General features: G+C 36.6%; 1 protein-coding gene across 6 annotated transcripts in view; it reads left to right on the top strand.

Annotated features, from left to right (window-relative positions):
- WDR47 (WD repeat domain 47) overlaps window positions 1-24,846 on the top strand; it is a 57,967-nt gene extending 33,121 nt beyond the window's left edge. For 4 of the 6 annotated variants that reach the window (XM_067727124.1, XM_067727123.1, XM_067727125.1 and 1 more), the window contains 9 exons: window positions 4,354-4,532; window positions 8,638-8,898; window positions 11,701-11,776; window positions 13,573-13,730; window positions 16,846-17,015; window positions 17,784-17,960; window positions 18,643-18,774; window positions 21,561-21,779; window positions 23,484-24,846. In XM_067727124.1, the coding sequence (XP_067583225.1) occupies window positions 4,354-4,532; window positions 8,638-8,898; window positions 11,701-11,776; window positions 13,573-13,730; window positions 16,846-17,015; window positions 17,784-17,960; window positions 18,643-18,774; window positions 21,561-21,779; window positions 23,484-23,626 (1,515 nt within the window). In that variant the 3' untranslated portion in view covers window positions 23,627-24,846. The remainder of the gene's footprint in view (window positions 1-4,353; window positions 4,533-8,637; window positions 8,899-11,700; window positions 11,777-13,572; window positions 13,731-16,845; window positions 17,016-17,783; window positions 17,961-18,642; window positions 18,775-21,560; window positions 21,780-23,483) is intronic. The other 2 variants (XM_067727122.1, XM_067727120.1) reach the window with 1 other exon arrangement.
- The last annotated feature ends 2,568 nt before the right edge of the window (window positions 24,847-27,414 follow it).

Below are 27,414 nucleotides of genomic sequence, written 5' to 3'. Positions count from 1 at the left end.
AGAAGAAAGATCTCAAATCAATAACCTAATTTTATGCCTTGAAGAGCTAGGAAAAGGAAGAGCAAGCTAGACCCAAAGCTAGCAGAAGGAAGGAAATAATAAAGATTAGAAGAGAGAGAAATAAAATAGAGAAAAGGAAAACAACAGAGGGAATCAACAAAACCAAAAGTTAGTTCTTTTAAAAGATCAATAAAATTGACAAGCCCTTAGCTAGACTGACAAAGAAAAACAAAACACAAATAACTAAAATCAAAAATAAAACTATCAACCTTACAATAATGAAAAGATTATAAGAGAATACTGTGACCAGTTGTAAGCCAACAAATTAAACAACTTAGATGAAATGGACAAATTCCTTAGAAACACAAATTACTAAACTGACTCAGAAAGAAATAGAAAATCTCAACAGATGTATAATGAGTAAAGAGATTGAATCAGTAATCAAAAAACTTCTCAACAGAGAAAAGACTGGGATCAGATGGCTTTACTGGTGAATTCTACAAACATTTAGGAAGCGTTAACAATCCTCAAAATTTTCCAAAAAATATGAGGAGGAAACACTTCCTAACTCATTCTGTGAGGCCAGCATTACCCTGATAGCAAAACCAAGTGAAAATATTACAAGAAAAGAAAACTACAGACCAATACCTCTTATAAACATAGAAGCAAAAATCAACAAAATACTGGTAAACCAAATCCATCAGCATATTAAAAGGATTATGCATTCTGACCAAGTGGATTGATTGCAGGATGCAAGGTGGTTCAACATAAAAAACAATCAGTTTAATATACATCACATTAATAGAATGAAGGAAAAAAAGAAACAACATGCAATCATCTCAATTGATGCAGAAAAGACATTTGAGAAAATCAAACACTTTGCTGATAAAAGCTCTCAGAGAACTAAGAATAGAATGGAACTTCCTCAGCATGCTGAAGATCATTTATGTAAAACCCAACCTAACAGCATACTCAATAGTTAATGAGTAGAAGCTTTCTCCCTAAGGTCAGGAACAAAGATAAGGATGCCTGCTTTCACTGCTGCTATTCAACATTTATTAGAAGTTCTAGCCAGAGCAGTTAGACCAGAAAAAGAAATAAATTGGAAAGGAAGAAGTAAAGCTATCTCTATTCACAGATGACATGAGTATTATATATATAATCATGAATAATTCACAAGACAGCTACTAGAGCTTATAAACAGGTTCAACAGAGTTGCAGGGTACAAGATCAACACATAAAAATCAGTTGTGTTTCTATACACTAACAATGAACAATCAGAAAAGGAAATTAAGAAAGCGATTTCAGTGCTTCCCTGGTGGCACAGTGGTTGAGAGTCTGCCTGCCAATGCAGGGGACACAGGTTCGTGCCCCAGTCCGGGAAGATCCCACATGCCGTGGAGCGGCTGGGCCCGTGAGCCGTGGCCACTGAGCCTGCGCGTCTGGAGCTGTGCTCCGCAACGGGAGAGGCCACAACAGTGAGAGGCCCGTGTACCGCAAAAAAAAAAAAAAAGAAAGCGATTTCATTTGCAACAGCATATAAAAGGATAAAATATCTGGGAATAAATTAAGGAGTTGAAAGACTTTTATGCTAAAATCTACAAAACATTGCTGAAAGAAGTTAAAGAAGATCTAAATAATTGAAGACATTCTGTGTTAATGGATCGGAAGATTTAATACTGTTAAGATGTCAGTACTACCCCAGTATTATTTACAGATTCCATGCAATTCCTATAAAAATTCCGCCACCTCTTTTGCAGTAATGGAAAAGTCAATACTCAAATTCATATGGAATTGCAAGGGACCTTGAATAGCCAAAACAATTTTGAAAAAAGAAGAACAAAGTTGTAGGAGTCACACTTCATAATTTCAAAACTTACTACAAAGCTACAGTAATCCAAACTGTGTGGTACTTGTATAAGGATAGGCATATAGACCAATAGAATAAATTGAGAGACCAGAAATAATTCTGTATATCTGTGACCAACTGATTATTGGCAAGGGTGCCAAGTCCATTCAGTGGGGGAAAAAATAGTCTTTTCAACAGATGATGCTAGATCAACTGGATTTCCACATGCAAAAGAATGAAGTTGGACCTCTGCCTCACAACATATATAAAAATTAACTAAAAATAGATCAACAACTTAAGTATAGGATCTAAAAGTATAAAACTCTTAGAAGAAAACAAAGGGATAAATCTTCACAACCTTAGATTTTGTAATGTGTTCTTACATATGATACCAAAGCTTAAGCAACAAATGTAAAAATTGATAAATTGGACTTTATCAAAATTAAAAACTTTTGGATTTCCCTGGTGGTCCAGTGGGTAAGACTCCATGCTCCCAATGCAGGGGGCCCGGGTTCGATCCCTGGTCGGGGAACTAGGTCCCACACATATGCCACAACTAAGAAGTCTGCATGCTGTAACTAAGAGCCCACATGCTGCAATTAAAAGATCCCACATGCCACAACTAAGACCCAGGGCAGCCAAAATAAATAAATAAATATTTTTGAAAAAAACCTTTTGTGCATCAAAGGACATTATCAAGAAAGTGAAAGGACAGCCTACAGAATGGGAAAAATATTTGCAAATCATTTATCTGGCAAGAGTTTAATATCTAGAATATGTAAAGAACTACTACAACTCAACAACAAAAAAACCCAGTCTAAAAAAGGACTTGAATAGACATTTCTGCAAATTGGCTAAATGTCTACAAATGGCCAGTGAGTACATGAAGAAGATGCTTAACATCACTTGTCATTAGGGAAATGTAAATCAAAACCACAATGAAATATAACTTCACAACTACTAAAATGGCTAAAATCAGAGCAATGGAAAATAACACGTGTTGATGAAGAAATAGAGAAATTTGAGCACTCACACATTGCTGGTTGGTATGTAAAATGGTGCTGTTACTGTGGTTTCATGGTACCTCAAAAACCTAAATATAGAATTACTGTATGACCCAGTCATTTCACTTCTAGGTATATACCCAAAGGCATTGAAAGCAAGGACTCAAACAGATATCTGTACATCCATGTTCATAGCAGCATTATTTATAGTGGCCAAAAGGTAGAAATAACCCATGTCCATCCACAGGTTAATGGATAAACAGAAGTGATATATTGATACAATGGGATATTATTCAGCCATAAAAAGGAATGATATGCTACAACTTGGATGAACCTCTAAAACATCGTGTTAAGTGAAATAAGCCAGACACAAAAGGACAAATATTGTATGATTCCATTTATATGAAATATCTGGGATAGGCAAATTTATAGAGACAGAAAGTAGAAGTTAGCAGGGGTTAGGGGGGAGAGGGAAGTGAGGAGTTATTGCTTAATGGTTATGGAATTTCTGTTTGGAGTGATGAAAATTTTTGGAAATAGATAATAGTGATGGTTGTACAATACTATGAATCTAATGCCACTGAATTGTACACTGAAAAATGGTTAAAATTACAATATTTGTATCTTACAACAAAAATTTTTTTAAGGAACATACAGATAATTTTGTCTCAGAGTTATTGCTATAAGTTATGAAGTAAAGGGGGACTGTTACTATTTTCTGGAAAAGGGAGACAGTTTTAGCTTTGGTTAGCGGTACAAGACTCTTAGATAAGCTTATTATCAGTGTTGGCCAAGTTTAGAGATGACTGATTTGTTCCAGTTCACGTGACCTGTGTAGTGTGACCAGACTCTGGCTTGGCAGGAATCTTTCTTTGCCAGTATTTGAATTCACTATGATATCTAAGTCCTTTAAGTTGGCTTCTAGAAGAGTGAGGAAGGAATGTTGAGACTGCTAAGTTTAACATCCATTTATTCTACTTTCTTGTGAAAGGCTCTTTGAATTAAAGTATTGTTTTTGAGGGAAATTTTATAAGCTTCCCTCCAGATTAACCTATTAAGCCACGTACATGCTTAAGTCAAGTGTGTTGGATAAGATTAATATTGTGCTTATTAAATATTAATGTAGTCCCTCAGTATTTTTTTTTCTAGTAATATAGATAGATTTGTGTTTGTCTGTATCTACATTTGTATTCTCTATCTATGTTTCCCTTGTGACAACTGTAACTTGTATTTTTATTTGGTGTTAGGGATCCAGGATGACCATTCATTTTGGTCAGTCTCTTGCTGTGGAATTCAGCAAATTAACTGATCTGATCTACTTGACTGTTAAGACTCATGGATACTATGTTATTTTTCAAAGAGCCAATATATTAAGTACTTTCTGATTGTTATTTATAGCTATCTGTATGTTTTATTCAGCACTTATAGAAGTTACTGTTGAGTGGTGACATATTCAATTGTAGTCTGCTCAAATATATTATTTTTTCTAATATTTTTAAGCTTCGAGATTCAACAGAACAATTTCAAGAATATTATAGGCAACGATTACGCTATCAACAGCATTTAGAACAGAAGGAGCAACAGCGACAGATATACCAACAGATGCTGCTTGAAGGAGGTGTGAATCAGGAGGATGGTCCTGATCAGCAGCAGAATCTTACTGAACAATTCCTCAATAGGTCAGTCTTTTTAGTCACTTTTTTAAATATAAGGAATTATTTAAAAGCTATTAAGAGCATGCAGCAACTGCTACTTGCTGTGTATAGTTTGAAATTTTAAGGCTTTTTAAGTGTTTCAAGTAGTGTCGAGTTACTTAATCTCTTCCATTCACAGCATTCTGAGGGCTCATCTGGTTTTGTCCTTCTTCCCTTTAAATGGCCTTTCACATCTAAGCAAAGGGAGCAGTGAGAGTGGTGGTTTCAGCACATAGCCTGGAAGTAGACTACTTCTGGATCCAGCCCTGTCCCAGGGTAGCTGAGGACCTAGAGGGAGTTACTACCTTCTATTTGCTTCTTTCCTCATCTATTTCACAGGGGTGCCATGAAGATTAAACGCGTTAATCCACGTAAAGTGCTTAAAAAAGTACCTGGCATAGAGTAAGCACTATATTAAGTGTTACCTGTTATTTTTATTGTTATTTTGAGAGCTTAAACTCTCAGATTCTATTGAATTCAGTATAGTAAAATGATTCTTTCTTATAATTTCTGCCAAGACAGTATGAACTTATGTTATTTTTAACTATAGGAGGTAAATATATGGTAACTTTTTTTTTTTAGAAATCAGTAAACCAGAATGTTTATTTATTTATTTATAAAAATTAATTAATTAATTTTTGGCCACGTTGGGTCTTCATTGCAGCGAGCCGGGGTTACTCTTCATTGCGGTGCGCAGGCTTCTCATTGTGGTGGATTCTCTTGTTGCGGAGCATGGGCTCTAGAAGCGTGGGCTTCAGTAGTTGTGGCACATGGGCTCAGTAGTTGTGGCTAGCGGTCTCTAGAGCACAGGCTCAGTAGTTGTGGTGCACGGGCTTAGTTGCTCCGCAGCATGTGGGATCTTCCTGGACCAGGGCTTGAACCCGTGTCCCCTGCATTGGCAGGCAGATTCCTAACCACTGCACCACCAGGGAAGCCTGAATATGTATATTTAAATGAGCAAGGGTTGTTGGAAGATTGAATTAGCATACATAAAAAATTACTTAGAATAATTTCTAGCATATAGGAGGTATGCCATAAATGTTGGCTATCATCATGATTATAATATGGCAATGCAGTGGGGACTGTCTTTACTTGGTTCAGTAATATTGGAAGTAATCTGCTTGACACTCTGCGTGTTATGCAAGTCAGTGAGCCTGAAACTGATCCTGTCTTCAAACCTTCACACAAGGAACTTGTATTAGTGGTAATCTATAGAGTCTAGGTAGGCTTCTGAACATTCAGTTTGAGGGTCGTTTAATTATCACCTCTGATCAAGTCAGTGGCTTATGAGAATTATCCTAATTTGATGAATTGCTACTTCTAGTTCTTGGATGTCATCTTCATATCAGTAAGTCATGGTTGCAGTTTGACTTCCTGACTGTTTTATTTTTCAGTGAAAGCAGATACCTAGCATTAAGTCAGAACATGAAGTGGCAAGGTTCTGTGATTCTGGTAGTAGTAAGATGTCCTTTCTCAGAAAAAAAGTTAAACTATTCCAGATGGTTTATTCTTCCTTTAAAGACAATAATAAATAGAATTCAAATTATTTCTTATAATTTAGGTTCAGTTTAGAGCATATTTATTATTTAACAACTGTTCTCAATTTCTTTAGAGATTAGAATTTTAAATTGTACTAAAGGTAAGTATGTTATAAAAATCCATAGGGTAACCAGGTCTATTATAAATAAATATGAATGGGTGTTTATCCTAAGTTTTCGTAAATTAGTTTCATATAAATTCTCTGTTGCTGTCTTTTTTTTTTTTTTTTTTTTGGCTGCATTGGGTTTTCGTTGCTGCGCCCGGGCTTTCTCTAGTTGCGGCGAGCGGGGGCTACTCTTCATTACGGTGCACGGGCTTCTCATTGCGGTGGCTTCTCTTATTGTGGAGCATGGGCTCTAGGCACGTGAGCTTCAGTAGTTGTGGCATGAGGACTCAGTAGTTGAGGCTTGCGGGCTCTAGAGCGCAAGTTCAGTAGTTGTGGTGCATGGGCTTAGTTGCTCCGCGGTATGTGGGATCTTCCTGGACTGGGGCTTGAACCTGTGTCCCCTGCATTGGCAGGCAGATTCTTAACCATTGTGCCACCAGGGAAGCCCTCTGTTGTTGTCTTAACCATTTCTTATCTATTCTGTTTTCTAACTCTTTAAAATAATAGTTCAGGGCTTCCCTGGTGGCGCAGTGGTTGAGAGTCCACCTGCCGATGCAGGGGACACGGGTTCGTGCCCCGGTCCGGGAAGATCCCACATGCTGCGGAGCGGCTAGGCCCGTGAGCCATGGCCGCTGAGCCTGCGCGTCCAGAGCCTGTGCTCCGCAACGGGAGAGGCCGCAACAGTGAGAGGCCCGCGTACCACAAAAAAACAAACAAAAAAAATAGTTCAATCCTTTTTTTCTGGACCTTATATAACTGAGCCTGTACCAGGACATTAAAGTACCTGACTAATACCAAGGACAAATTGAATAGAGATAGAATCTAGAAATTAAAATATACTTTTTTCCCCTTAATGTTTTAGTCTTCCAAATCATTCTAGCAGCAGAGCAGTTTCCAGAATTAAATTTTGTTTCTTCCTTCCCAGAGGCATAGAAAGAGGCAGAGAAATAAGAGTCATGTTCTGTAATAGAACTTACTGAAAAAAATCAACTAAAGCATGATAGGATTATTATTAACAGTACTGTATCACTACTTTATACCTCTTGATATTTTGTTTCTGTTACTAATAATTGGCACTTATAATAGGCACTAATAATTGGCACTTATTATAGGCCTTCCCCATCCTCCCCACTTTGAGAAAATCAATATGATATTTGCATTTTAGATTCTTTATACTTAGCATTTCCCACATTTATTTGACTCAGGATCTTTTTTTTTTTTTTTTGCTGTACACGGGCCTCTCACTGTTGTGGCCTCTCCCGTTGCGGAGCACAGGCTCTGGACGCGCAGGCTCAGCGGCCATGGCTCACGGGCCCAGCTGCTCCGCGGCATGTGGGATCCTCCCGGACGGGGCACGAACCCGCGTCCCCTGCATCGGCAGGCGAACTCTCAACCACTGCGCCATCAGGGAAGCCCAGGATCTTTTTTTATGGGGAGCATTTCACAGGATTAGTGTTTCATAGACGATTAGAAGTACTGTCTAGTTAAACATTTTAACTGATAAATATTTAGTAATGGCTGCCAATTCCTTTAATAATATTAAACTGCTCTCCTAAAGTCTTTTTTAAGCCCTAAACATACACATGCACGCATGCACAAGCACACACACGAACACTAATGTTTAATGTAGGTAAATTAGAAAATACAGTGAGCCACAATACCCCTTGGTAGTTACATCCCTTATGTAGTCCTCTCTCATACTAAATCTAGGCGGGAGAAAGTGATTCTCCAGTTCTGGTCTAAGTCTTAAGAGAGCCTGGCAGCTTCCTCTGTGCCCTTTGGAGCCCTGAGTCCAGCATAAGGAGTCAGGCTACCCTGACGTAGGGAGACTTGCGGTGAGGGAAAGACCCCAAGGCCACCTTGTTTTGCTCCCTGTTTTATCTCACTAGTGCCTAGATCAGAGCCTGGCAAATAGTTTTTGTAGAATGAATAAATGAATGAATGAGTGAATGTGTGGATAATAGGGATGCCACTTGACTTTGTCCCATCATGGCCTGCTCTAGTCATCCATTTCTTAGTTGATATGACATTACTAGACAGATGAAATGAAAATGGCTTGTTTTGTTTTGTTGGTGAGAAATTTGATAGTGGTGATATTTTTATTATTTTGGGAAATTAATTTTCATGTTGAAAATTGAACCAAAGTTGTACTGGAGAAGAAACAGATTTTTTTTCTGTTTTTTTATGGTAAAAGGTGCTTTAAAAAAAATCAGTGATACCCATTATGCCTGTCTCCTTTACAGTGATATACTATAGGAAAATTTGGATCTTCTTTCAGTTTCTTGGTTATGTCTTAAACTGATGATGGTAATTTTTAGTACTAAACTTGTCATGTATTATATGTTATATGTGCATGTATTTACCCTCTCAAATTTTCAGTCTTCTATATGTTAGGAATATGACTAAGTTTTTATTTTAATATAATTATGTTGTTTTATTTTATAGGTCCATTCAAAAGCTAGGTGAATTAAATATTGGAATGGATAGCCTTGGTAATGAGGTACCAGCGCTCAACCAGCAATGTAATGGGAACAAAGGCAATGGATCTAATAATTCTTCCATCACTAGTTTTTCTACACCATCCCAAGACTCTAGTCAGAGATTAACACATGATGCTTCAGATATTCACACAAGCACTCCTAGTAATCCTGGATCAATAAATCACACACCTTTTCTTGAGGAATCACCTTCTTGTGGAAACCAAATGTAAGTGCTTTACTTTGTTAGACCTGGAAATGTTAACTTCATACTAATACATAGACTTGGAAAGTTGAACTTCTCTTTGGAGCCTTACAAATGAAAGTTTTTACAGTTCATTACCTACAAAATTTTTTTTTCTGATCTGCCTTCATTTATCTATATTCTCTTCTACTAACTTCTGAGTCTCTTAATAGTCTTTATTCTCCTATTTTTCTTTTTGCTTTCTTACCACCACCAAGGCAATTCTATTTTTTTATAAGCCATCTTACTCAGAGATCATACAGTTTTAGGCTTTATCTTCTCCCCAGTTTTTTCCCTTGCCATTGGTACCTTTCAACAAATAAGCTTTTAATTCACAGACATCCAGGGCACAAGAAGATGTTTTCTGACATGGTGGAATGATTGCAGCAAGACAGTCTTGGCAGCTCTGGTAGTTACAGCAATTGAGACTTCTTGCATATTTATATTTTCAGTAGTCAGAGAAAAATTTTCATCTTGTTATCAGTAGACAAGTGTTAGTTTATGCAATGGGAATAGTTGAGCATTTTCTTCCTCTATTATAATATTGAACACCTTTGGGAATAGTTCGTTTTAAAATGCATAACTTGCTTTTGGCATTTGGATGTTTACAGGAATTAGCTTTATACATTTAGTATCAAAAACTCTAGTTTTATACTTAAGAATATAAGTTTATTTAATATTTGCTTCTTTATTACAGTTCCTATAACACTTGTTTTGTGTACCCAGCAAACTAGAACTCAGATTTTAAAATTGGTTTTTATTTTTATCAAAGTAATATACATGCATGGTTTAAAAGGACAAATAGCACTTCAAGGCTTAAAACAAAACAGAATCCCCTCTCTTACCCATCTTTGTCCATGACTTCTGTTTCCAGTAGGCTGCCATTTTCAACCTAGTTAGCTGTTACTTTTGCTATGTATCTCCACATTTCTGAATAATCTGCTTCTATTGCTGTTTTTATTATCCCTTGATTCCCTGCCAATTAGATTTAGCTACCATACCTTACCCACAACACATTAATTTTGTCTACACCTTCTTCTAATATACATCAATTTTTGTTTAAATCGGTATTCAGTGTTAACATTACTATGGCCATGTAAATGTTATTTACAACTGAGTCATATAATATGAATATATTTCCTTTCACAAAACTTTTTTGTTTTTCATGGGGGGGAGTAATTGCCTCATTTTTGGTGTGCATGTGTATGTGTATACATGCTTAGTCTTCTTGGTACTAAACTATCTGCAGATGCTGTGACAGAACTGTAAAATCATAAAACTCCTCATTACAGTAAAAAATATTAGGTACTTTCTCTTTCCATTTTTTTCCCCCTGGGAGATACCCCTCCAAGATCACTCCTGGTTCACTTTATATTCATTGCTTCTAAGTCATTTTATTCAGGCCTAGATAGTCCTGGGACTTTCCTTCACCATTCTCCTGGGAGTTTCCTTTGTCTGTTCCCTGTATTGGATCCCCTGTTTTAGGATCTCATGTAGTTTTCTGAAAAGGGGTACATCAGAGTACAAGTTTCTGAGATCTTGCATGTCTAAGTATTTCATATTTGACTTGTTAGTATAGCTGAGTATAGAATTCTAGAATGGAAATCATTTCTCAGAGTTTCAGAGTCATTGCTACATGCTCACATACATATTGAAAAGTCTGATGCCATTGTGATATGATCCTTTGTATGAGAACTACTGCTTTTTCCACTCTGGGATTTTTTAGGACTTTGTCTTCCCTGATGTTCTAAAACTTCATGATGATACACATCAGAGTAGGTCTATTTTACTTCATTTTGCTGGATACTTCGTGGGCTCTTTTAAGCTGGAAACTTAAGTGCTAGAATATCGAAAACATTTATGTAGCAATTTTCTTACCTCCATTTTATATTGATTAATTTTTTCTGGTATCATTTTTATTTTCTAAGCTCTTATTCTCTAATTTTCCTTATATTTTTTAATAGATATTTTTCTTGTTTCCTGGATTCATTATTTCCCCTTATATTTCTTAGGATTTTAATTATATTTTTGTAATTTTTGTTTCCTTAATTGTCTTCCTTCTTCCAAATTCCTTTCTTGTTTATTTTACTCTTCGTTTTTTTTGTTTTGTTTTGTTTTGTTTTTGGCTGCATTTCAGGGTTTGCAGGATCGTAGTTCCCTGACCAGGGGTGGAACCAGTGCCCCCGCGGTGGAAGCATGGAGTCCTAACCACTGCACCACCAGGGAAGACTCTAGTCTCTGGTTTTTATTTAGGAGGCTTTCTTCAAGCATTTGACTATTGGGAGTGAGGCATTTTTTAAAAAAGCTGATTGGAAGGAAGGGCCACATGTATGGATGCATGTGTTTACCTGTTGGCCTCACCAAAAAGTGATTAAATGGAAACATTGTTTTATTGTGGGACCCTGAACTGTCAAGTTTCTGTTAGTCTTTTTTCATGGTCCAGATAATTTTTCTAAAGAGCAATCCAGGTTCCTGCCTGGGTTAGTATTTAAGCATAGCAACCAGGATTCTGGAACTAAGCAGGGAAAAGGTAGTTGACATCTGACTATAAAATTTGTAGACTTTGACTTAATCTCTTTTCTAGAATGGCTTCTCATTCCTTCCTTACAACTAACTATGCTTTGTGTTATGAGTCCAGAGCCTCTTAATAAATGACTCCAGAGAGTAACTATGACTGGAGTCAGTGGGTGTCATTTGCCAAAAAAATAAATATTAGAGATTGAAAGGACAAGTTAGTTTCTGTTTTGATATTCAGAGTAAACTGTACTTGAATTTCTATTCACACAGCTCATCAGAACATTCGGTCATTAAGCCACCTCTTGGAGATTCTTCAGGGAATCTGTCAAGATCAAGAGGGGAAGAGGTAATACTTAGGGGAAGGAAGGTTCATTATTTTTCTATTTACTTGCAAATTTTGTCAAGGAATTCTCAACTTAAAGAAAGAACAACCTTTAGAAATAGTCATTATTGTTAATGCTGGTAGTTACCTCAGGGTAGTTGAGCTTTCACTGAGTGAAGTGAAGGGGTTGCCTGAGAAATCACATTTTGAGAGTATTCATATTAATTGTCCAGTGGTGATCTTGGCGCATGAGTTAGGGCTGTGTCACTACTCTCTGAACCCTGTGGTTAATTAGTTAAGGTATTATTATATCTTTACTCCTTTGGGCTTCTCATCAATGCATTTGTTTTTTGCTTTGGAACCCGATATCCTTCTCTAACCAGTATACACCTTCACTCTATCTTATTTTCTCTAGTTCAAATTTTAACCCCATAAACAATAATTATTTCAGATGCTTATGGGGCCAAACAGGTAACATAAATGAATAAAGTTGACTATTTTTGTGATAAGTACATAGGAATATTTGTCCCTTGCACAAAGAAATATGCTGGCCTAGTGTTTCTAGTTCTTTTGATTTTCAAGAAAAGCTAGAAAGTTAGATTTTTATGTGAAATCTATTTTTTCAATGGCAACAAATTAAAAAAAAATTTAAATACACTGGAGAAGAGCAGGTAAAGTTAATTTTGGCTCTGCCACTTCTGCTGTAAAGCAACCCTTAGTAATTATTATTAATGTGCTATTGGCCATTTAATCAATTAGTCATTCCCCTCCATTTTTCTCTTATCTACCCATGCTATTCATTTGGTAAATAGTCACCTTTCTTGTATATGGATTAATGGAAAATGTAGTATTTCTAGTCAAATAAATTGATATGAATAATACAAGAATTCAATTCAGTTACGTAAGACAGATTGTAATATATTAGCTTTAACTCCTACTCCCCCATGAGGATGTATTGCTGAATACATAAAAGTTTGGGTAGGGAGATGTATAGTCTCTTCATTGATATAATAATCACTATGGATTCTAGAGCTCTCAGCATACAACCAGAGCTGAAGTGATTTGCCTTTGGAACGTATGAATGTCAAGTACCTACACAAAGAGAATTTGGTTGGGTCTGTGCACCACACCCAGCCTGGAGGGCTCTGTTCCAGGTCCAGGGTCCAGTCCTGGTCAGGGTAGCAGGGTGGTTTCAAATGATACCAATAATAGCAGTCACCAAAGCTTTTATACAGAGCTGTTTCAACTTGCCTTCCTCAGAAGAGGGCTGTGGACAGACAGGTTGACAGTTTAAAATAGAAATGAGGCTGAAATTAAATTTTCTGATTAAAATCATTTTTACAGTTTTAAAAGGGTATTTTACAATTTGAGTTTGAAATATTAAAGTATTCATTGCCGGAGATAATGGCAAACTTTTTTTTAACCTTAAAATGATTAAATAATAGTGTTTTATATTTCCTACTTTTAGAAACATGAACAGTTTTCTGTTTTTGTAGGAACTATACATGTGGGCTATTTTTTTCCTTGACAGTTAAAGAGAACTTAATATGGGAATGCATATTCTTATATTTTGTCATAGTAAACGAAGAAAAACTTGAATGTCTGTGATCTATGTGAGCTTAGTTTAGCAATGAGTAGCAAAAATAGAAAAATTGGGCTTAATTTGGATTTGCCATTCAAAAGAATGTATGATTGTAGATTATGAACATTAAAGTGATGAAGTGAATAATACAGTTCAGATGAATTTAAAATGAGATAAAGACAAATTCTTTCAAATTCATTTTTTTATAGAATGACTTTCATATTCATTCTTTCCATAGGATGACAAAACAAAAAAGCAGTTTGTTTGTATTAATACCCTAGAAGACACACAAGCTGTTAGAGCAGTGGCTTTTCATCCAGGTGGTGGTCTATATGCTGTTGGTTCAAATTCAAAAACTCTGAGAGTATGTGCCTATCCAGAAGTAATTGATCCAAGGTAAGGATAGATGATTTATTGTGCCATTCTTACTTTAGTTTTTAATTTAGCTATATGGTCGCTTTTTTAAGAATTGCCATTCAGTAGTGTTTAATTTTTATTTCTTTTCCTTTTATTAAGCTTTTACATTTTCGTTTTCAATACTTAGGAAATATACATAAGAATCATCGATTAACTTTATAAGTTGTTTTTCATAAAATGTTTTTGATTAGGCCATTGTTCACTCAATAGTCTAGTTGTCTTTATTTACATGGTTTTTGTTAATTTTTTAAAAAATCTGCAAGATCCTTCTAGCTTAATTACATAAAGACAAAGTATTGCTGGTTATAGACTTGGAGAAAATTTAAAATGTCTTATACTAATAACTTCAAAGAAGTATTAGGTTGAACTATATGAAATTGCTGATATTTGACCATTTTGACCTAGAAAGATTCAATTTTCATTTGGTCAACCTAATTTTGATTTTAGTCTCTTGTTTTAACAGATTATGGGATTTGAAAATAAGAGATATATCTTTAAAGGCATATGTCGCAAAAAACCAGGCACATGACCTTATGTATTAGGTGTACAACTAATTCTTTAAAGTTACTGAGAAAGCATATACCTTAGATATAATCTCACAGAAAACCGAATTTGAACTCTTTTTGTCAATTTATTTGTCAAGGCTTTTACTATCAAAATAAATAGGCATTATAAAGATCAAGAACTATTTGGTAGATTTTGTGGTTAGAGAAATGGCCACAAATGGAATAGTTTTCATACCAGTAGACAAAAACACTCGAATAAAACAAGCTACACATCTTTAAAAATTTAAAAATAAAAAGCAGTACATGTCATAATATGTTTTGGAAACTTTTTACAACCCTTAGGCTTTTTTATTATAACCCCAGTTTGGAGAACAGAGGGGCGAGATTATTTATTTATTTGCATTTTTTGGTATATCTCTTATCTGAAACTAGAAATTTAGGCTTTTGGACTGCAGTAGCATTTAAAGGTTGGGAAGGGGAATAGGGATCATGTTAGATGATAGTAATATAATTTATTGATGCTCATTGTGTTAGTTAAGTAGGATTATATGAGAGAGAATAGGCAGAATTCCAGATTAGGGCGTGGAAAAGAAAAACAATTATGTAGGCAGAGCCAAAGACTTTGTGTATTTAAGGTTAATCTGATCTTAAATTGACTTTCCTCTTTTGTATTTCTCATGCTGGCACAGATGTTTCATAGACTCCCTTGAAGAAACTGATTTTTATGAAAATAAATTCATTTATTTAACAAATATATTTTGAGCTCCTTCTATGTGCTAGGCTTTGGGGATAGTTGTGAGTAAAACAGACATGTTCATTCACCTATGGAACTTCTGTCTTAGTGGCGAAGATGGATATTATGGAGATAGGCACACTAATAAATGTAATTATACATTGTGGTAGGTGCTATGAAGAGAAAGTACAAGGTGCTGTAGCATAGTAAAATGGGAGATGAGGGAACTGGGGAGTCAGAGTAGGACCTCTTTGAAGAAGATGTGTTAAAGCTGAGATCTGAGGATGAGTAGAACCTAGCCATGTGAAGAGAAGGGATAAGATAGTAATTAGAGGGAACATGAAGTGAGAAAGAGCTTGGCTTTTTAAGGAACCAAAACAAGTTCAGATCGGCTGGTGTATTGTGAGCGGTAGTGTGATGAGGCTACGGAGATAGATGTGAACTAAATCATGCAGTTTTGTATCCATTTTGGATTTTATGGTGAGTGCAGTGGGAAGCTGCTGAAAGTTTTCAGCAGAACAGTATTGTGATGTAAACTCTGGGTCAGATGGCAATAAGATTAGATGCTAGGAGAAAGGTAGGAGGCTGTTGTCAATGGCCAGTGTGATGGCAGTGGAAAATGGATGGAGGTAAAATCCATTTAAAGAAAGAATTGGTTGGCCCTGGCAATGAACTGGATGTGCAGCTGAAAAGAGAATCTTGATCTGATTTATTTTCTCTATCACTATTAAGCACGTTGTAAGTGTTGAAGATTTATCAATATTATTGTTTTTTAAAAATTTCTTAATTATGAAAATTTTAAGCATACACAGAAGTAGAGATTAGTACACTGAAATGCATTTGTCAAGATTTTTGTCACATTTCTACATCCTTTTTGTTTACTAAAGTATTTTAAGGTATTTTAATCCTAGATATGTCATTTCACCCTTTAGGATAAATCTCCAAAAACATGTACATTTTCTTACATAGACTTGATGTTATCATTATACCTATAGTATCTTAATATAGTCTATGTTTTAAAGTACAGATAAGATGATACTACTCCACTAAACCAGTGTTAGACTCCCATTAAAGGCCAAGCTATAGAGGAGCATGGCATTTGGGACCTTCCCCAGCTGTGCTTGCTGCTCCTCACCCATCATGTCTGTCCCACTCAGTCTCTGGAATGCCCCAGGCTTCTCCCCGCCAGTCCCACAAACTTTTTCCCATGCTGCATACTGGGCTGGTCTCCCCACTATATTTTATCTTCACTGAAGCAGTCTTCCTGCCTTCATCTCTTTCTGTAATAATTCTCCCTGTCCTTTAAGGCCTAGTACCTTGTATTGGACTATAATATTTATACTCGCTTTACTGTATGTGGGTAGTCATGAAACATCTACCCCTGCCAGATACTAAACTCAGGACAGATCTCTTGCCACTTTTATTTTTTTCTCTGTCCTTTTCTTTATCCTTTGCCTTCCCCTAGCCCCAGGCAATTGCTCATATTATATGTTTAATAAATGTTTATTGAACTTTTTGAATTAGAAGCATCATCAGCTCTTTTTAAAATTCTTTTGGGAATTTAAAAATATATGAAAATCTGTGAAATGAAGACTTAAATATCCTCTTCCCTATGTGGTCTGAAATAAGACTTAAGATTAGTATAATAATGGTTAATAATTTTACTTTTGGATTATAAATATGCTTTAAATTTATTTTGTCTAAGAGTTTGAAAATTGTTGTTAACATATTGTCTGATACTTTTTTTGCTCCCTCCCTCAAGAACAACCATAACGCAGAACTTCACATTCACTTCACATTCATTAACCTTAGTAAGCAAGAAATTGAAGTATCTTTTTGCGATTTTTCTTTCTAGTGCACATGACATCCCTAAGCAGCCAGTGGTGCGTTTTAAAAGGAATAAGCATCACAAAGGATCCATTTACTGTGTGGCCTGGAGTCCTTGTGGACAGTTATTAGCGACAGGATCAAATGACAAATACGTCAAAGTGCTGCCCTTCAATGCAGAGACTTGTAATGCAACAGGTAGGGGCCGAGTATGCAAGCAGTAGCTTGCCAGTGTGTTCTTTATGTTTCCCCATGTGTGTCTCTGATATAGCTCTGTACTGTTTTTAGTAAAATCTAAGAATATACCATTAAGAATTCTTTTACATTCTAATTGCTTGTGTTCATGAGGCATTATTCTTTTCTTTTTTGTGGTACGCGGGCCTCTCACCGATGTGTCCTCTCCCGTTGTGGAGCACAGGCTCCGGACGCACTGGCTCAGCGGCCATGGCTCACGGGCCCAGCCGCTCCGTGGCATGTGGGATCCTCCCGCACCGGGGCATGAACCGGTGTCCCCTGCATTGGTAGGCGGACTCTCAACCACTGCGCCACCAGGGAAGCCCGGCATTATTCTTTTTTAATCAGTTCTTACAAGGTGGCCAGGTGGTGTCTAATCCTCAGAAAATTATTGTCATCAGAAAAATAACTTTTATATAACTTCCAGAATTGTATTAGTGAATATTTTCCAGAGAGTATCTGTTTTTTCTTTATTTTCTTTGGGATAAAAGCCAAGAAGGTAACTCTGTATATAGCTCTGTTTTAGTGATGATGATAACCTAGTCGGTATTTTGATTTCTTGACTTTTTTTACTCAGTAAAGTGAAATTGATTATTATATCAATTCCAAAATGAAAATATAAACCATACCATTCTACTGTTCTACTACTCTTGGTCAGTTTGGAGGCATTTTAGCAATCTCAAATTATCACAGTAAGTTGAGCAGCGTCTTTTTTTAAAATTCTTATTGCTGTTTCAGGACCGGATCTGGAATTTAGTATGCATGATGGGACAATTAGAGACTTGGCATTTATGGAAGGCCCAGAAAGTGGTGGAGCTATTTTGATAAGTGCTGGAGCAGGGGATTGTAACATTTATACAACCGATTGTCAAAGAGGACAGGGCCTCCATGCTCTGAGTGGGCATACCGGTATGTGATATCAGTCTCAGATGCTACTCTTCTTTTTGTTCATCCCATGCTTTTTCCCCCTATGCATTTTCATTAATGGGGGTATATTGCATCAAAAGGGATTTCTTTAGGACAGGAAATTTTTATTTCAAAAATCTAAATTGTGAACTTTGGATAACAACACAGTAATGATAGCTAACATTTTCCTTTACTTATACACATAATTCCTTAATTTAATCCTCACAACAACCTTATAAGGCCAGAAGTTCTATCTCCATTTTACACATGGAAAAGGCAAAACTTGAAAAGGCAAAATGACCTGCTCATTATCTTACTGCCAAACATGGCAGAACAGGTCTGTCCCTTCCAAAGCTGGTGATCTAATCCCACAATCCTGTGCTTCCTCTTTGGAAAATTTGCCCTAATTTCAAATGATAATATTTTTTTCAGTACTAATTATGATGTCCTGAAATATTTGACTCACCAAAAAAGGTTAAGTTTATACAGCATGGTTTTGATGTGCCTTTTACTGAATTTAATTTTTTGAAAATTGCCAGTATATTTGATATATATGGAAAATCCCTGCCACACAGTATATTTGATTAACTAGATTAGATGTGCTCAACAGTAAGGAATACTTAGCTTTGAATGTGTTTTAGAAAAATACTGTTCCATGGTAATAACTGATTATATGATCTTTTAGGGCATATTTTAGCGCTTTACACTTGGAGTGGCTGGATGATTGCGTCTGGTTCCCAAGATAAGACTGTTAGGTTCTGGGATCTCCGTGTACCAAGCTGTGTTCGCGTTGTTGGCACAACATTCCATGGAACTGGTAGGTTTTTTTGGAATTTAAATAAATTTATATGAGAAAGAAACTTTATAGATTGCACTCACTTCTTCTCCCCTGCAAAACATGTTAAAAAAAAATAGGAACCATAGAAACTAACTACTTGGCATTTTATTGATTACCTTAAATTCTTACAAAATGCTTTCATCTGTTAGTTTATTTGTAAAAATAATATTCAGCTAAGGAAACCAAGGCCCGAGGAGATTAAGTATCATGCGCTAATTATTCTGTTAGCAGGGTCGTTTTAGAACTCAGACCTTTTAAAAAAAACATGTTTTAATTGCATACACATGACAAAAATTGAGCAAAAGGGTGTAAAACATTTTCTTCCCACTCCTGTTTCTTGGTGTCTTTCCCTAAGGGACCAGTTTCTTATTTATTCTTCTAGGAATATTCTGTAAGTATATAAGCAAAAAGTTTGTATATCATAATCTCCCTTCTCCTTTAAACACACATATACACAGACACAAATGGTAGCATATGACATGTACCTTGCTTTTTTAATTTAACATGGATTGCTCTGTGTAAACTGAGGCTACTGCTCTTTGTGTTATATCACCTTTTAAAATACTGGTATCTAAAAGTGACAGTATTCTGCCATTGTCTTTATTTTAGAGTCCCTTTTCGGTCTTTGTAGTTTTTGTTTTTTTTTTTTTTTGAGGTATGCGGGCGTCTCACTGTTGTGGCCTCTCCCGTTGCGGAGCACAGCTCTGGACACGCAGGCTTAGCGGCCATGGCTCACGGGCCCAGCCGCTCTGCGGCATGTGGGATCTTCCCGGACCGGGGCACGAACCCGTGTCCCCTGCATCGGCAGGCGGACTCTCAACCACTGCCCCACCAGGGAAGCCCTGCCTTTGTAGTTTTTAATAGCAGTTCTGTGGTGCTATTCCAAGTGAAAAGACCTGTCTTATATTCTTAATTTTTTTGTTTTTTCTGTAATGCTTTAGCTATTCTCTCAACTTTCATGGATCTTCTATACTTTGAATCAAACCAGATATGTTCTTCCACTTGTCTGCTCATGGTCAGGTCCTCTCATGTTTGGTCTTAGCTTTACTAGCACGTTGCCAGAAAGGTCTTCTTTGCCTTAATTGGGACCTTACCATTATTTTCTATCTTCGAACTTGTTTTTCTCCTTTATACTTCTCATCACTATTTAAAGTTATATATTTGTGTGTTTATTGCTGGTCTCCTTCAGTAGATTTTAAGTTTCACAAAGGCAGCAGTCATATCTGTTTTATTTCTCAGAGTAGATTTAACATCTACCATAGTGCCTGGCCCAAGGGAGTAGTGATCTAATAACTTTGTTGAATAAATGAACCTAGAATTCTGTTGGCACCATAAACTTTGCACTTGTAAAGCTAAGCTCATTATATTCCCTTGGAAATCCGCTCTTATTCCCATTTTCTCTGTGTTTGATAATGGTTCTCTTATTTCCTTGTGCACATAGATTTGAAATCTGGGGCTCATTTTTCACTTCTTTTTTTTGCCCCCATCCAGGCAGTTAGTTGACAAGACTGTTGATTCTTTATTCAATTTTTTCCTGAAATCTGTCTACATGTCATCATTCAGGCCCTTATTCTCTCATTATTCTACTGTTCTATCTTGTCTTCCAGTGGTTTCCCTTCTATAGTCTGTCCATTTTAATTTGATACACATTTTCACATAGATTAATCTTCCCAGAGCACTCCTTGGATCATGTAAACCTCTTGCTTAGAAACCTGCAGTGATGTTGGGCTGTGTATAGGAACAAGCTCACACTCTGCAGTTTGGCTTTCAAGATGCTTGATGGTCTGGTCCTAACCTGCTCTTAGGTCTCAGCTACAAGCTACCTTTTATGTTAACTTGTGAAAGCAAGAAACTGCAGTCAAACTAAGCTACCTATCCTTAAACATTTTTATGCCTTTCCTTTAAACATTTTCTCATGTAATTCCTCCTGATAGACTCTTCTTTTCTCTATCAAAAATTCAAGCAAAGATTATTTCTAATTACATATATGTGTAATACATGTAAACACATTCTCTCTTATTTATGCTGTTTACTATTCTTCAAGATCTAACTTATGTCCCTTTTTTCTGTTAAGTTTTCGCAGGCCACTTTGGTCTAGAGTAGTGCTCTCAACCTTATTTTCATTATTGCTAATTAATACATTAATACTAAGGAATGAGATTTTGGTTTGGTAGGGCTGAACTTCGAAGGGTTACAAACCATTGTTAATATTTAGGATTTTTTTGTCCTCTGAGAACCAGTTTGCACCCCCATGGAGGCATTATTCCGTGGCCTAGAGTCAAGGGTCCAACCTGTAGACTCAGAGCTTAGTTTTTGTTCAGTTCCTGTTGGCGGTTAATCATGTGTTGCTTAGAGATATTTCCCACACTGTGTCCTAAAACATATTTTGTTATTTAATCTTTTGTTCCCCCAACTAGACTCTGAGCTGGGTATGGGAGAATTTCTGGACACTTACCCAGTCGTGAAAACACTGCATTAGGAAAAGTGGCTCGTCTATTGCACTATAGGTAATGCTGCTCCAGGGGGTTCTCCCAAAGGACAAAAAAAAAGGAGCTTTCTCATTTCTCACAGAATCTTGCTTAATATATCCTCTAAAAAAAGGATACAAGTATTTATTGGTTGACAGTTTGGATTTTTCCATAACTGAACAGTATTGATAAGCTACATTAAATCTTTAGTGTATGGTTCAGTGAACATAAGTAGCTGTTGTAGTTTAGCTATATTGATTTTTGCATATCAAACCTTCCATTCCTCCTGCTCTACAGGCAGTGCAGTGGCATCTGTAGCTGTAGATCCCAGTGGCCGTCTCTTAGCCACAGGACAAGAAGATTCCAGCTGCATGTTATATGACATAAGAGGAGGAAGAATGGTACAAAGTTACCACCCTCATTCCAGTGATGTTCGCTCTGTTCGATTCTCTCCTGGAGCTCACTACTTGCTAACAGGATCCTATGATATGAAAATAAAGGTGACAGACCTACAAGGTGATGGAAATTGACCTCTTTCCTTTTTTTAGTCTTTCCTATTCTATTTGGAATCTTTCTTTTATGTTAATCTAGTGTGATTGACTATACAACATTTTCAACTTTTAGTTTTATAGCTTCTGCTGAGCAAATTACTTGGTAAATGTATTGAGAAGAATTGTAACAAATTATTAAATTGAGTGAATAGTCTTATTGTTAAATAGTTTTTAAAATATTTAAAAGAATCAACATTTTTTATACTGAGTCATTTTGAGTTCAGTGATGGTAGGTGTTAAAATATACATTTATGTATCAATACTCCTGCTGCTACTTTAAAATAACGTAGTGTATAATCTGTATAATTATATCTTCAGTATCTAGTTTTGTTTTTAAACATACATTAAGCAAATATTTACTGTGTACCAACTAGGGACAGACAGAGAGATGAATGAGACAGGTAACTTTCTTCCTGATGGAGCTTATATTTTAGAGGTCAGTAAAAACCAAACCAGTAAACAGTGTAATTTTAGGTATTGGCAAGTGCTGTTAAACGATTAGCAAGGCAGGAGAGAGTGACAGGGTGGCTAGGGGAAGACTGTGCTGGACAGGCTAGAGCAGGTCTCACCAGGGAGGTGCCATTTGCACAGAGACCTGGTGAGAAGAACAAGCTGTGCCAGGACCCTAGGAACAGACAATAGCATGGTCAAGGTGCTGAGGCAGGCATGGATTTGGCTTGCTCATGACACTGCAAGAAACCAGTATGGCTGGAACTTCGTGAACCGAGGGAGAGAGAGGCGGGAGAATAAATCAGAGGCAGGGTTTTGTAGGCATTTAAAAAAGCATAATAGGAATCCTTCGGAAGATTTAAAATAGGGAGTGATATGGTCTGTAAATTTAAAAAATAATTTTGAATTATAGGGAGAGTGTGAAAGTATAAATATCTGCGAGGAGGCAATTGGACCAATTCAGGTGGAAGATGATGGTGGCTTGGACTAGGGTTGTAAAGGCAGAGGTAGTAAGAAGTGACTGAATTACCGATGTATTTTAGTTTGTTTCTGTTAAGTTTGGGGAGTGAGGGAAAAAGGAATCAGTGCTGATTCCTAGGTTTTTGGCATGAGCAAGCAGATGGTACCATTGAGATGAGGAAGACAGGTAGGGAGAGGAACAGGTTTAGGCAAGAAAATCAAGAGTTTGTTTCAAACAAGTTATACTTAAGTTGACCGTCAAGGCAGTCAAGTGAAATGTCAAATAGTTGTTTGTCTACTAGTCGAGCTCAGGTGAGAAGTCAAGGTTGGAGATGAAATGCGCATGAATCTTAAGTATATAAATGGCTGCGGTAGTATGGTACTAGGTGAAATTTCACAGGAGATGAGGTATAAAGGGAACAAGAAATTTGAAGGCTGACTATTGGGATTCACCAAACTTTAACTCGGGAAGAAGAGGACAAACATCAAAGAAGGCTGAGGTGTGGTGGCACTGAAGTCAGGGGGTATCAAGGGGAGAGAGTTTCAAGGAGAGAGTGGCAGCCGTGTCATGTTGCTGTGTATATGTTACCAAATACTGCTCACATAATTAGGTCTTCAGTAATTTAAACTGTTTAAACTTTTCAATGTACTATATTAATGTATTAGGCTTTTACATACTGTAATGTCTTAAAGTAATAGGAAGTCTATGAAATCTATACATATTTTGTACTGTAAGTCAAATCTCTTTTCTTTAATTTAGGAGACCTCACTAAACAGCTTCCTATCATGGTGGTGGGGGAACACAAGGACAAAGTCATTCAGTGCAGGTGGCACACCCAGGATCTTTCCTTCCTGTCGTCCTCTGCAGACAGAACTGTAACCCTCTGGACATACAGTGGATAGAGTACAGCCAATGTCAGTCTATGCAGTGAGGGCACAGACTTAAGACTACTGAGTTGTGAACATTACAAATTTGAAGAACATGGACTGACCTGGAAGGTGGCTTAGCACAAGGAGGCCCCTTATTACCACGTATCCCTGTGATAGGAGCTGTTGGGTGGTGTTATTCTGCAGTGCTTTCAGTCTTCCATGTGAGCTCGTGCTGCTGTGACCTGCTGTATGTAGTCTTGTTGCCAAAGTCTGCGGAAGAGCTCTTATGTTGTCAGTGTGCACTCTAAGTCAAGGTGGCCGATGTGTTTACAGTTTAGTATTAAATGCATTCCTTGGTCTTCGCCTAAATGGCAGTTTTATATACACATTGAAACTGAACTATACTTTAAGCATATTATTACATGTAATGCAACCAAGTTCTACACAGATTAAACATAGATATTCAGAAATTACTTTTGCTTTTCTCACAATCCCATGATATTGTATCACTTGTCAGCTAGAGATCAGAATTTTATATGTCTCCCCAGAGTTACATTGTTGTTTTAACTAAGGATCACTATGGAGTTTAAAAATGGGTGGAAAACTGCTTCTTAGTTCATTATGTGGTATAGGCCTTTTCTTTTTTCTTAAACCCAGGGATAGAATTACTCTTTTGTCACATTATTTTGTTTCAGGCTTAAAAGGTAAATGTGTTTGCTTCATAAACTTGTTAATTTCAATTTTTTTGGGTGCAACAAGATACCTCCCTTCTAAACTGTACTGTAGGCAGAGCAGCAGCCTTATGTGTTGCAACACTTGATGGTACAGTAAATTTACCGGCTAGCATTTTTCCTTTTCAAAATTAAAAAATTTGCCATAGACTATAGCATGGCTTGAAATGCTATGTCTGCATGATAATTTAAAATGGAAAATTTAAACTTTGCACTCCAAAAGCTTATTTGGATTCTTTTCTTGCACTGTTTTGTGTAATGCAGAATAATGATTTTATTTCTATGGTATTGTAGATCCTAACATTTATGTATCCTTATTTTCATATTGTACAGTAATTTTACTTTAAATTATTAAATAGCCTATTTTATTTATTTCAAATGCAGTTGAGTTGATTCTAATTATTGAACTGTCTGTGCACTGTATGTAGCAAGCATTTTTAATCTATTGTATACAAGTGGAAAGGGTATTAGAAGTGTAACTGTGCTATTATTTCAATAAAGACCTCTTGACACCTTAAATTATTCCTGTTCCTCAGTGTCTGTGGTTTTCAGTTTAGAGTGTTGTTTTTTCCAGTTTACTTGGCAGTAGTGTGGTCCAGTGGATGAACCCCACAATCACAAGTTTCTTTTTAAATTTCTCATAGTAACTTACTTTTCAATCCTTCGCAACTGTCTTACTTTTGTGTGTCTTCTCTTTTATTCACTATCTAGAGGACTATATATACTGAACATATTGTAAAAGTTAATTAATAAAAGCTGGGCAAAATATATAAATTCTAACTTTGACTACAAATACATTGAATTGAGTACTTTAGAAATAAAATATGATTAGCTTGTGGATATTCAGCAGTACAATTTTCCTACCTCTCAGGCATGCAGAAGGGAATTCTGCTGAAATCAGGCCACAGTCTCCTTTAGTTTACTTTCATACTTAGTTTTACACATTTTAGATATTATAGCAGGCCATTAGTGTTAATTTAAAACTAGAAAAAAAGGGCAATTTCTTGATGTAGACCAGATCAACTTCATGGTAAAAAGTGTTCATAAAATTATGTATTCTACCTCCCTCACTATCAAGGAGAAAACTTTAAGATCCTCCCATATGTTGGGTGTTTGTACTTTGCAGTGCATTAGATATAAGCACTAGAAATTATCTTACTTATTTCAGTAACTGTCTGGTTACATATGTCCTTTTTCCTGTGCCTCCACACTGTCTTCTGCATGGAGGTGAATAGATTCTTGGAGGTTCATGTGAAAGAGAAAATACGAGAACTGAAGTATCTATAGTCTCTGAATCCTCTGTTGGGGGTTCAGGGAAGGAGACTGGGGATGGGAGGGTGGTGTAGAAGTTCCTGACTTCTCCCTGGCAGAAGCTTCAGAGGTCTGATTCAAATTTCACTTTTAAAAAAAAATTTATTTTTAATTTTTTTGGCCATGCTGCTCAGCTTTCAGGATCTTAGTTCCCTGACCAAGGATTGAACCCAGGCCACGGCAGTGAAAATGCCAAGTCCTAACCACTGGACAGCCTGGGAATTCCCCAAATTTCATTTTTTTAATGTTTAATTATTTTTAAAAAATTGTGATAAGCCAAAGGACATAACAGTGAAAGGGCAACCCATGAAATCAGAGAAAATACTTGCAAATCATGTCTGATAAAGGATTAATATCCAGAATATATAAAGAACTCCTACAGCTCAACAACCACCAAAAAAAAAAGTCTGATTAAAAAATGGGCAAAGGACTTGAATAGACATTTCTCCAAAGAAGATAGACAAATGGCCAATAAGCACATGAAAAGATACTTAATATCATTAATCATTAGGGAGATGCAGTTGAAAACCACTGCACACCCAATAGGATGGCCGCTATCAAAAGAACTAAGTGTTGGCATGCATGTGGAGAAATTGGAACTCTTGTGCATTGTTGGTGGGAATAAAAAATGGTGCAGCCACTCTGGAAGACAGTATGGTGGTCCCTCAAAAAGCTAAAAATAGAATTACCGTTTGATCCAGCAATCCCACTTCTAGGTATATATGCCCAAAAGAATTGAAATCAGTGTCGCAAAAAGATATTGTACACTGATGTTCATAGCAGCATTACTCACAAGAGCCAAAATGTGCAAGAAACTGGAGTCCAACAGATAAATGGATAAACTGTGGTATACAATACAATGCAATATTATTCAGCCTTTAAAAAGGAAGGAAATTTTGATATATGTTACAACATGGATGATCCTTGAGGATATTATGTTAAGTGAAATAAGCCAATCACAAAAAGACAAATATTGTATGATTCCACTTGTATGAGGTACCCTAGAGCAGTCAGAGTTATAGAGATACGAAGTTATAGAGTATCTTTGGTGATTGCAGGTGGCTGGGGAGGAAATGAACTGTTTAAGGTGTACAGAGTTTCAGTTTTGCAGGATGAAAAGATTCATGGAGATGGATGGTGGTGATGGTTGCACAAGTATGAATGTACTTAATGACACATCTGTACACTTAAAAATGGTTAAGATGGTAAATTTTATGTCAGGTGTATTTTTAAAAAAAATATTTATTTTGGTTGCTCTGGGTCTTAGTTGTGGCATGCGGGATCTTTTAGCTATGGCCTTCGGACTTTCTTAGTTGCAGCATGCTGACTCTCAGTTGCAGCACGCATGCGGATCTAGTTCCCCGACCAGAGATCCAATCTGACCCCCCTGCATTGGGAGCACGGAGTCTTACCCACTGGACCACCAGGGAAGTCCCTGTCCAGTGTATTTTAATTTAAAAAAATTGTGATAAGCAACACGCACACTCAAGTGTACTATATGATATACCAAATTTTAACTCACTTTTAAACTTGCTGCCAATAACTTCTGCGTACACCTCTCATTTCTTCCAAGTGTGTAAAACTCATTATTTCCTCTTTGGAGAATTTTACTGAGCTTGCAAGGCCAGTAAGGGATAAAATGAAAAGAAAACTTACTATTTCCAACTACCACATAGCGTGCACTCCCCCACCCCTCCCCAGTACCCAATACTTTAGAACTAGTTTATCATTCATTATGCCCCATTTAAAAAATTATACTCAAAATAGATTCCCGGGTTT

This window comes from Pseudorca crassidens, chromosome 2, assembly GCF_039906515.1.
Source record: "Pseudorca crassidens isolate mPseCra1 chromosome 2, mPseCra1.hap1, whole genome shotgun sequence".
Lineage (NCBI taxonomy): Eukaryota > Metazoa > Chordata > Mammalia > Artiodactyla > Delphinidae > Pseudorca > Pseudorca crassidens.
This window is presented reverse-complemented; position numbering and strand designations above follow the sequence as displayed.